The 12,222-nt window shown below is 43.7% G+C and overlaps 1 protein-coding gene across 3 annotated transcripts in view; it reads left to right on the top strand.

Annotated features, from left to right (window-relative positions):
- The window catches only part of VIT (vitrin), a 99,224-nt gene that overhangs the window by 28,356 nt on the left and 58,646 nt on the right, over nt 1-12,222 (top strand). For all 3 annotated transcript variants that reach the window (XM_047744054.1, XM_047744056.1, XM_047744055.1), the window contains exon 3: nt 2,548-2,613. In XM_047744054.1, coding sequence (XP_047600010.1) covers nt 2,548-2,613 — 66 coding nt within the window. The remainder of the gene's footprint in view (nt 1-2,547; nt 2,614-12,222) is intronic.

Here is a 12,222-nt window from a genome sequence, read left to right as displayed (position 1 = left end):
TACCATTGAAAATAATGACTTTATTAACCACTGTGGTAAAACTGAACCCAGCTATGCATGTTTTCAGCCCGGAGGGTCGTGGGTGAGCAAATGCAAGTGATGGGGTGGTCTTACTGAAATATTTATAGTCCTAATGATATGGAGACTCAGAAACCACTTGCCACAGGCACAGAGGCCCAGAGGCCCAGAAGGACAGTATTTGGTTTTCCCGAAGAATTGATACCCAAATGTATGACTATTTCAATTATTCCTTCTAATGAAATTGCTTAATTTTCTTCTCCATATTTATTTAGTATTTGTCCTTTAAAATATTCTAGGATTCGTTGTTTTTGTGTATAAAATGAAGACGTGTCTTCGCACAGAGTTAAATGACACAGAGACTCCTATAAAAATTAGACCTCCAGGACACTCACATCCACCCAAACCCCAGAAGTAAATAACACCTCAAAAATGTCTGCCTTCATTCCACTTGGCTAGACCTGTGGTTCCTACTCAGTTCTCTTTCATGTGTCTGTTCTCTCAGGACATGCTACGTCAGCTGTGCGGCCTCAGCTCATGCTACTGCTCAAAACTGGGGATAATTCAGGAGCTGCGTCATGGGTGCAGAATAGCTAGATAATGACAAGATAAATAACAATTTTCTTTTTTTTTTAAGATTTTATTTATTTATTTGTCAGACAGAGATCACAAGTAGGCAGAGAGGCAGGCAGAGAGAGGAAGAAGCAGGCTCCCCGCTGAGCAGAGAGCCTGACATGGGGCTCTATCCCAGGACCCCGGGACCATGACCCAAGCTGAAGGCAGAGGCTTCAACCCACTGAGCCACCCAGGCGCCCCTAAATAACAATTTTCTTAGCAAACCCTGGTGACATTTTCCCTCAAAGGTAGTTGCTAATCAAGAATTCCCAGGTCCATTTATATCTAAATTAAACATTTGTGTTGTCACACACACACACACCACGAAGGAGAATGCCTATTTTGATTACTCTATCACCTTATATATACCTCTGGAGTCCCAACCCTACCCAGAAAGTGAGTTTCTCCAAAAAAAAAAAAAAAAAAAAAAAAAAGTGGCTTAAATAGAAGCATGTTACGCAGTGATAAGGCAGAAGACGCCTGGAGAGGAAGGAAGAAGAATGGAGAATTGGTTAGCTTTTTGAAAGGAAAACATTGTTTTTCCATCTACAGGTAGAACTAGCATCAGTACAGAGACGTGAGCATTTTTCAGACATTACTAATAAAAAAATGCTATGAGAAATGTTCACAATACGTACCAAAATTCTAAGTGGGCCTGTATTTCATACAAGAAATCCTATTTGGAAGTTTATTTAAAGGAAATAACAAAGGATCAGGGCAAAGAGGAAGTTATTTATATTATTAATATTCCATATTAAGTCAGAAGATGACTAAATTATGTACATCCATATAGTACAATACTTTTCAAGCCCTCAAAATTACTGTGAGAAGAGCATTTAATGACAAGAAAAAATGTCTGTATATATCCTTAAGTAGAAATAAGTTACAAAACATCGCAAACAGTGAGCTTGATAAGATGCTTGTTTAAAAAAAGCACCTACATGAATATGTATACATATAGAAAAAATGAAAATATCGTATCTTTTGTGTTCATCTATGTTTTCTATAATGTTCCTAGTGTTTTTTACATTCTTCTGTGAGGAACAAGTCCTATTCTGGTAATAAGAAAAAAAATGGTCAGTGCTATTTTTTAAAAACACAAGGCTCAAGCTGGTAATGCGACTTTGAACTAAAAAGGATAAAGAGCTCTCCCTTCTTCCTCTGCTGTTGTACTTCCTCAAGAGAGCAGTATCCAAAAGCTGTTCTGCTCCTGTTTCTGAGGAGGAAGGTCAGCTAATTGCAGTTGGCCTTGACAGGGCCCGGAAGCAGGTGCTGGTACAGCGGACCACCAGGGGACACTCTGGTCACCCCTCACCCCCTGTAACCAGTCCCCCTCTTCTCCCCAGCCTGCTCTCTTCTTGTCTTCCTTTCCTAGACAGCCTTCCCCTGTGGCTTTCTACAAATCCCATCCATTCTACCTTCCTTATCTCCCTCTCATGCACGCACGCATGCGCCTGTATGCACGTGCATATACAAGCACGCATGCGCAATGCTCTGGCCAGTTTGAAATTAGCCATTTGGAAACTCCGTGTGGCGCAGAGGAGAGAGCTCAAGAAGGCCCTGGTGCTCACCCTACCTCTATCATTTACTTCTGGCACCAAGCGAATGAGTGGACTTCTCAGGCCCCCCATTTCCTCTTTTGGCGACCGGAGAGGACAGACTCAGGGTGGTGAAATGCAAAGCAGCAAAACAGAGGACAGGTGCCCGGGAGGTGTTTTTGGAAGGCTCCCTCAGCAGCGGCCAGGAAAAGTACACAAACATCCATCTTATCTCCCCAACCTTCATTTAAGGGAACATTAGTTCCACTGATGAGACTATTTTAACATGTGATGGAAGCGATGATAAGGGTCAAAAGAGAGAGAGTGTTTGGGTAAAACGATATTGATTAGATTTTCTTTCGTTTTCTCCATGTAGTTTTGCTGGCGACTGGAATACACTCAAATAAAGACATGACCAAGAAGATCAAAAGGCCCAAGTTCAGTAAGTAAAATTGCAATTCCTCATTAGCATAAGGTTTGTGTCTCTCATGTAGAGGGGTTTTATACTTGTTTCAGATAGTTTGGAAGGTTTGGGGGCATTTTGACTTTACTTCAGTTGTTTTGCATTCAGACTAATAGGTAATGATTATTATTTATCACCTACTTCATCCCAAAAAGCATTTGAGAGAGGAGTGCTGATTTTAGGTGAAAGATCTGTGGTTCCATTATAGTGGAGCATTTCAAAATGCACACACAAAGACCAGGCAACACTATGTCTCTATGGCTAAGCCTGAGTAGGTATTTTCTTGCCATTGAAATGTCAATTCCCCATACCAGAAAATTCTGTTTAGCTAATACAAATCTGCCCTCCTTCCGGCATGCTCTGGGAACAGAAGGTAAATCTCACAGCAAAGCCCAGAAGGTTTCACACCTAATCAGTAAAGAGAGGAAAAACAAATTTCATTTTTGGATGGTATATCAGTTAAGATTAGATGACAGGGAATCTAGAATAACAACTGCTTGAGTAAGACTGAAGTTTTCTTTCTCTCTCCTATGAATATAGTCAGTCTGGGCTTTTAGGGAATCTTCACAATCTTCAGGGATCCAGACTCCTTCTACCTTACAATTCTGCTCTCCGCAACATGCCTCTCAACTCACTGTCCAAAATGGGTGCCCCAGCTCCATCCATCATGTCCATATTCCAGTTGGCAGGAAGGGATGAAGAAGGATGCATACCCATCCCTTTAAAGATAAGTCCAGGAAATCAAATACACCACTTCTACTTAAATATCACTAGCCAGTAGTAAGGGAGAACGGGAAATGTCTTGATTTCAAGCATCCACATGCCTAAGCTGAAAAAGTAGGGGGTTGTATTACAGGAAAGGAGGAAGAATAGATATTGGAAAATCACTAGTAGGACAAGACATAGATGGAAAGGCTCACGTTCAAATGCTATAAGCACATCGAGATACCTGGTCCTAAATTTATAGATTTGATTGAGGCTTAAGTTAAATCATATTTATAAAGGGCCATAAAAGAAATGCCATAGATATAGTTAATGTTCGTGCTCTCTACAACTGAAACTTCTTTATAGGCATTAAATTTAGATGCTTGAAATCAGCGACATTAATAATCCGAAATATAAGAAAGATATTTGCTTCACACACCATTCTTTTTTCCTTCTGCTCCTTTAAACCCTCCATGTGGGATTTCCTGTTGAAGTGAGACCAAAAGGGCAGCCAGCCACAGCCTCCAAGCCTAAAATACTAAAAAGGAATCAGTTGCTTATTTATTTCTGTCATTACCAAGAGCCAAGAGAATCAGCCCAGGGCCAGATGTGTGTTCAAAACAATGACTGGGTTAATATGGAGACAAATGCACACCCAAGTATGAATTCCTTTGGGCTGTTTCCAGTATCTTCATTAACTCATATACAAAAATCATGAAAGGTTCCATGATTACCATGACAACGGTTTTCAGTGACTATGAAAGGCTGTGCTAAATGACCCAAGGGCAAACCTCTTTGAGAGATCTCAAATGGATTGAGTTTCTGATATGCTAAATTCTAACCTTACACTCAAAATCTCCCTGGTGATGCAGCACATTTGAATCAATAAATGCATGAGGCCTTTTCTCTAATTAGAAACCCTGGCACAATCATTAAATGGCGGGGGGGGGGGGGGGGGGGGGGGGGGGGGCTAGATACAATGAAAGTAATAGGATATTCCCAAACCAAGGCAGTATCTGATTCTTTACCTCAGGAATATTTCCAACTCACAGTCTCTAGCTTGAGGCCAAAGCAATTTTCATTTTTTCTTTTCAGTGTTGTCAGTCTGCCACTGGGGTAGGTGACTTATAGCAAGGAGGCACGCCATTCATTCCTTTTACCAGTACTGGGTGCCCACCAAGTACCAGATACTATGCTAGACACCCAAATACAACAGTGACTGAGACCTTTGCCCTCACAAAACTCAAAATCTAGGGAGAAAGAAAGACAAGTCACCAGGCAGCTAAAGTTACTCCAAGAATATGGAGAAGAAGCTGTATATCTGGGAAGGCTTCCTGGAGGAAGCGGCACACTTACACTGATAATGTGAAGACCAAATAGGTATAGATCAGGCAAAGATGAGGAGAAAAGAGTGTTACAAGCAGATAGAAAACAGCACACCTAAGGCCGGAACGAGTTAAAAAGTGCCAAATATGACTGAAATCTAGAGTAGGAAGCCAATGTGTTGAGATAAGAGATGGAAGGATAAGCAGGCATGGGATGGTGGAGAGTTTTGTTACCATGTCCAGGAATCTGGACTTCCTCATGAGGGCAGTGGGAATATCTCTGTGCAGGTTATATTGGTTGCAATCAGCATAAATACCAAAGGGATTTTTGCAGGATATGGAGCGGCTCATGGGTTGGCAGCTAGAACTCGCTGGAACTGTACTTCAGATGAAAAGAACTCAAGAATCATTTCCTCTGCTTCTTTCCATATGTCTGCCTCACTGTCTCTCTCCCCTCTCCCTGTCCCTCCCTGTCTCCCTCTCCCCTGCCCTTCCCTCCCCACCCCGGACTCTGTGCACACTGTGTCTCTCACTACTGAGTCCACATTCCTGGAAGAGAGAACCTCATTGCATCATCCCAGCCTGCAGGGTGGTTCTCAGAGAAGAGTAAGCTGGTTAGGGTTGTGCTAGGGAAATAAGACCATCCCGCCAACAGAAAAACCCCTCCCTGCCAACAAATGAAGAGAGACGAGAGACAATGCCATTTGTTAGTGAGAAAAAGCATGGAGATTGACACGCATACACAGGTACAGCGAGAGTGTCTACCAAGTCTGAATGGCATTTCACACAAAGGTGTCCCGTGAAGGGGGGAGACAGAACAATTACGTCTTCTCTTATCTCCTTGAGAGATGAAGGCACGTGGCTCGTGCCTGTCTCCCGTATGCCTGGGCGTCCCTGAACTCCTGCTGGAGCGAACATCACCGTTTTACTCTAAGAGCTGACATCTCAGAGTATATCTTACAGGGAGCTGCTAGTGGGTTTTAAGGAGAAAAGGGAAATCGTAAAAGCCAGGCTTTAAACAAACCAGTTTGGCCTCAGTGTGAGAACAGCCGGGGCCAGTGCCCCTCAGTTCCTGGACAGGCAGCACCAGCAGCACCTGCGACCTTCTGCCCGATCCCCTCCTCCAACCCCAGCCAGGACTGCGGGAATCAGAAGCACTGGGGCTGGGGCCCAGCCCTCCGGGTCTTAGCAAGCCCTGCAGGAACTCCAGTGCCTGCTGACATCCGTGAACCCATGCATCAGAGAGCCGTCCCAGATCAGGGCTTCTTCCAGGTCCGAAGGTGAAATCACGGGTACTGTTCAGTGCCCTCCGACCTCTCGTCTAGCCAGCCCTCCACTGGCACCAGTGTCCCTGCAAGATGAAGGGTCCTGACCACCCAGAGGACTGAAGGTGAAGTAACAATAAGAAAGTGGTCCGAGAGTTCTGGTCAGTGGACACTGGCCCCTACTAGGCATGCGGCACGGCTCTTAACTCTTGAGGATCTAGTGCCCGAGACCCGGTGCCATGAGCTGGCAGAGCCAGATTGGAAATGCAGGTCTGTGTGAGGTTCTAGCCCATAGGCTCTTCCCAGTGGCTTCTACCAAGCCAGAAATGAAGTCCCTGCTGCAGGGAGGTAGAGGGGCTGTGGGATGATCGGGGATGACCGAAAGGGAAATAGAGTAGAAGAGATGTGGATATAGCAGGAAAGGAGGCACCAGCATGGGTATCGTCCTTGCCGAAGCCATACACCATGCGAGTTTATCTGTTTTGTTGTACAAGTAGAGTCACTTTGCTTTAGGCAACGGTCACATTCTCTCCCCCATACTTCTTTTTTTATTTCTGTTTCTTCTCATCTCCTTTCCCTTTTCCATTTTTTTGGTCTGCCCATGGCCCTCCCAGAAGCCCTCATGCATATCACTCGGCTCCACAGGGGGCTGTTTGGACCAGGAAGGTAGTACATATAGAAAATAAGCTGGCATGGGGGGGACTTATAAAAAGGGGAAGCAAAGAGGAAAGAGACAAAGGAAGGAAGGAAAGAAAGAAGGGAGGGGAAGGAAAAGGAAAGGGGAAGGAAAAGGGAAGGGAAGGAAAGAAAAGGAACAAGTTCTTACAAATCTTTTCCTCCCACTTAACCATTCATTTCAAGCTAATATTTAGCTTTCCCATACACAGTTGTATTGGGCAAAATGTTATTCCACCATATTTGGCTTATCACCACCTCATTTTCTAAATTAAGTCGGACTCCAAACTGCCCATTTTCAGGGGCTGAGAAGTTACAATTCCATCATAGCAGGGGCTTCCTCCTTCCCTGAGCCCAGCCTCTGGAAGCCTTGTGCAGTCTACAACACCCAGGGAGTTCACCTGCACTGCTCCATGTCTAAGCCCATGTTACTTGCAGAAGTTGGGCACATCATTGTTTTCTGAGTGCTGGAATCTTGGGGAAGATGGGGAAGTCCCACACCTAAGGCTTCACCCTGAGGGACACCCCACCAGGTATTGCTCCAAGATGAGGCTCCTCCAAGGTCACTGGTGGGGAACAGGCTCATTTCCCTTACTGGGACCTACCTGCCCACTCTTTCCAGTCTTAGAAGACCATTTCCTCCCTATCACTCTTTGGGCTGACCAAGCCCAGTGCCCTCAAACAAGGGCCATCTGGAGAGACTAATTTCCAATGCCTGAGGGAGAGTTTTCTTTGGGCAACTGTGCCCTTTCTCTTGCAACCTTAAGTTCCAGAGGTGTTTGAAGACGAATGCCTGATTACCTTCTTAGAATAGTACGAGGGAAAAAATAAAATGAAAATAAACCCAAGTTAATGTCTTAATAAATTAACCTGCTGGTAAAATTTACCATACTATACAAAATGAGAGTTTTACCAAGTTTATTTTTAGAGATTTTTCCAGGTTCTCACTTCCCTGTTAAGTTTCGGAGCCCTAGAGCTGGCCTTCCTTGGAGGGACATTAGTGGCGGGTTTAGTCAGTACCTGTTCGAGCATTTTCCAACAAATGACCAAAATATGGCTGCATTTGTCTTGATTATGGAAAGCCACAAATAATGATTGAAGGGTGTAGGTGTGTTCATAACACTCTTCTCCAAAGGCGGTCATGATGCCTTATGAATTTCAAGGATTAACTTCATTTGTGTATAGATTACGTGTTCAAAAAAGGCCTCCTCTTCAACTCATGAATATTTCAGCCCACACTAAAATAAACACATCCTGTGTTTGCCCTTAAATTCTGTCCATCAACAACTCTCAAAAAATCCCTGCCCATCAGTGCCTATAGAGAAAAAAAGCTTTTAAGTTATCAAATCTCAGGAAGCGCCAGAAGAGCTTCAGAAGGCATGGCTTTGGTGCAGAGTGGGTTCAGATGAGGAGAGAGCCACAGGACGATCAACTCCATGGAACGCGTTACTGGCTTGCCAGCCCGCAGTCTCTCTGACTTCAGTTAGCACCCCATCTGGTGTTGGATAAAGTCATGCAAAAGTGAGACTTTCTGGACCCAATTCCCATTGCCAGAGCACACACTAACCTAGTTTAGATGGCTCCTGTGTGCGCTGCCCTTCCTCTGCTCTGTACTTATCACCCATTCTTTTTTAAAAAATATTATTTTTATTTATTTGCTGGAGAGAGAGAGAGAGAGTGAGCACGTGCACAAACAGGGGGAGTGGCAGAAAGAGGGAGAAGCAGGCTCCCCACTGAGCAAGGAGCCCAATGCCAAGCAACATGAAGACCTAATTAGTGTTGAGTATATGTTGAATGGATAGACAAATGAACAGCAAAAACAACAACAAAAGCCTAGTATAAAATAAAGCAAAACGTGGTGATTATTACATAAGAATAACAAGCGATATATGAATAGGGTTCGTACTGATTTCACGAAAGAGCATTTGAGGTAGGAAAGAGCATTTGAGGTAGCATTTGAACTATAAGTAGAATTTTACAGACAGAGGTTGGTGGAGGGCTTTCCAGGTAGACTAAGCCCAGACATCCTGGGGAAAAAGTAGAAGATGAAGTCAGGGTATAGTGAGCAATGTGGTTGGTTTAAATGTCGGGGGAGTCATGAGAGATGCGGCTGGGATGTGCATTAGGACTAGGCAAGGCCGTTCAGGGAAGCTTTGTTCTTGGACATTCATTGGACAGTGGGGACCCTCAGAGTCTTCAGAGCCCTCTACATGATGAAGACAACAATCAGCAAGATAAACAGAGCCGGATATTCTCCGCAGGCAGTGAAGCTGCATTCTGAAATATTTCCACTACGTTTGAGCCCGTTGAAATCGTCTTAGCTTGCGGTGAAATGTACAACCTTTTATTCACATAGTTCTCTCCAATAAGTTAACCTTAATACCTTGTAAGGCATGGAAAGATCTTTGCAATCAACCTTGAAAGGTTGATGATTCCCAGCGGTACTGCCTTGGGCATGAAGAGGTAATTGTTCTGGGACTTGGTTATTTAGTGATTGGACACTGATGAAGAGATCTACAGCTTTAGGGAGTTGTTGGATTCGGGTCTAACATGCACAGAACTTCTTGAGCAGGTTCACGTGTTGTTGGCTACAGCAACATGTAAGTCATCGCTAGCGTGTGCTAGCTTCTCAGACACCTGGTGCCAACACCCATGTGTCCTCCACACATCGGTGTGTGTGCCCTCTCTCAGACCATGATAAAGGAAGAGGATTAACTTTCTAAACCTCCTTCTGGGGCTGAGAAGAGAGGTACATTTTTTTTTAGCTGAGGAAACTACCATGGCAGTTCTCAGGAATAACAGGGAAACAATGGGATAAATGCACAGATGCACACACACACACACACTCACACACACACACACACACACACACACACAAAGTGTGTGCGCACATGCACATGACCTACATGCAAGAAATCGTGACCTGCTGATGGTTGTCAGTGATCTTTGAGTTCAGAAAAGTCCTGCAGGATGAGAGTAGGGAACAGCAATTTAACTCTTTCTCTTCAGCTATAGAAGCAGCAGCCAGGTGGAGGTGGCAAAGTCTTGGCTTTAGAGCCAGAGGGCCTGGGTTCAGGTCCTCCTTCTGCCACTTACTTGGTACCTGGGCTTGAGCAAGTCGACTCACTTCTCTGAAATAGAGAAACAATATACTTCTCAGGGTTTTGTAAGGATCAAGTGAAAAAATGTGTGTTAGAGTCCTTTGTGAACTAGAAGTAGGTTGTTTTGAGAGACAGAAATTTTGCAGCTGTGTTGCCACAGATAGATGAGCCTCTCCTCTCCAGTCACTCCTTCATCGTGGTCCTTCCATGGCACATGGATAAAGGTATTGTCTCAAGCCTGGTTAGAAGGACCAGACTTCACAGAGTTTTTGAAGTGTTTAGATCTTGAGCTTGGAGTTACTTGTTGAGGCACACGCTCTCTACTGAATCTGTCCTTATAAACAATTTCCATCATATGTTTTATGTTTCCCTCAACTGTTGCTTCATATAGTCTTCTTGAGAAATTCAATGACCAGAGGGAAATATTTCTTTGGTTGGCCCCCATGGCTTCACAGCTTGGCAATTCTTGGCTCAGGTGAGAGCGTGGGACTGTGTTGGAACCAGACATCAGAGTTCAAACCCAGCCCCACCATGAACTAATGCTATAATTTCATTATCCCAGTGTCAGCATGGCTGCTGTGGATCCTCAAATGCCAGATTAAGCCTGTGTAAATACCAATTCTATAATCTTTCCAGAAGTCTGGAGCATGCTCCATGATTTCTGGAGAATCTGCAATGTACTTCCTCATGATTTCTCTACCTAGTCACTCCTGTGCTCCCATGGCCTTCCTGTTTTACCTTGCCCTGTGACTCAGCTACTTTACTAACTCCTACAAGAAACTTCCCTGCATCTGATATCATATTTTGGAGACTTTACTAAGTCTTAATCTAATCTTACTAGATTTTCTAAGACCAACAGAAGAGGTCACCTCGTGGGGTGTAAAATCTTCTTCCACCCGCTGCTCATTCCGCCCTCACCCTCCCTCCCTCACTATCTCATGCCCCACCTGCTCTCTCTGACTAACAATCCCATTTTATGGGTAGATGCTTCTCCTTGCCTCTTTGAAGAATTCAGCCCATACACAGGCCCTTGAAGTTCAGCCTCTATCCCAAGTAGGCTTCTCAAGAAAATTCTTCTGAGAAAAACTAATGTGTAGTCCTGAAAAGAGTGTTAGCAAGAACAGTTCTTGGCATCTTGGTTATAGCGAGATTATTAATTTATCTAATCCTCACATGATTTGCCCCCTGCTTACCTCCCAGACTCTATCATAGACCTCTCTCTCCCTCATCCACTGTTCTCTGCACACACTGGTCTCTTTTATGTTCTTCAAACCACCAACCCCATTCCCACATCAGGGTTTTTGCCCTGATTCTTCTTTCTATCGGGGCAGGGTGGGGGTCCTTCTTCTAGGCCTTTGCTAGCTAGCACCTTCTCATCACCAAGTACCAGTGGTAGAAGATTAAGTAGACAGGAGTACAGAGACCAATCCTTTAGGGCCTTGTAGACCATCTCAAGGACCTTGGATATCATCCTAAGGGCAATAGTAAGCTAGTGAGGGTTTTAAGCAGGAGATTGATGAAAAGTGATTACTTTTTTTTTAAGTATCACACTGGCTGACCAATGGAGAAATGACTGGGGCAAAGGGAAGGGCGACATGGAAGGAAGAAGACAAGATAGCAGACTATTATGTTAACAGTCCAGACAGAAAATGTTGGTGACTTGGACCGATGTGGAGGTAGAGAGGAAAAAGCTTCAGAAATAAAACTAATAGGATTTGCTAATCAACTGGTTTCATTCATTCACTCATTCGGCATTCTTTTTATTTTTTTAAGATTTTATTCATTTATTTAAGAGAGAGAGCACATATGCAAGTAAGGAGGAGGGACAGATGGGGAGGAAGAGAATCTCAAGCAGACTCCCCCCTGAGCATGAAGCCTGTTGTGGGGTTTGATCTCATGAACCTGAGATCATGACCTGAGCCAAAACCGAGAGTTGGATGCTTAACTGACTGATCTACCCACTCGCCCCTCAGCAGACATTCTTGATCAGCAGTAAGCAAAATAGAAATCCCTACCTTTGTGGAGTATATATTCTAGTAGGTGACTGAAGATACAAGTGAAACTGGGACCTTGAAAAGTACTAGCATTTAAACAGATAAAAGGAAAAAGTGTTCCAGGTGTCAGAAATGATCCAAGCTAACTTTGCAAGATACTATGCATTTGAGAAGTACCAGGAACGATATTGGCAAGCCCAGAAGTTCCGTGGAGGGGATTATGGAAAGGCCTTAAGGATTTTAGAATTTTTTCACAGGTAGCAAAAAAGTATTGACCCAGAGATTCAAGGTGGTTGAGGACCATTTAAGAAAAATGGGAAAGAATGTTTTTGCAAGAGACGTCGCTATAAAGGAAAGAGTACCATGATTTGGTCACTGGGTGACAGGATCAGAGAGAAGGAAACATTCATCTTCAAATTTTATTTAATGGTCATTTTTGTTTCATTAAATTAACATTTTTTATAATTCTCTTAAAATAGGATTTTGCTCTAATTCAATATCACAGTCTAACAAAATCAAATTT

The sequence above is a fragment of the Lutra lutra genome, chromosome 9 (assembly GCF_902655055.1).
Source record: "Lutra lutra chromosome 9, mLutLut1.2, whole genome shotgun sequence".
Classification (NCBI taxonomy): Eukaryota; Metazoa; Chordata; class Mammalia; order Carnivora; family Mustelidae; genus Lutra; species Lutra lutra.
The sequence above is the reverse complement of the archived record's forward strand: the minus strand, read 5'-3'. Positions and strand labels throughout refer to the sequence as shown.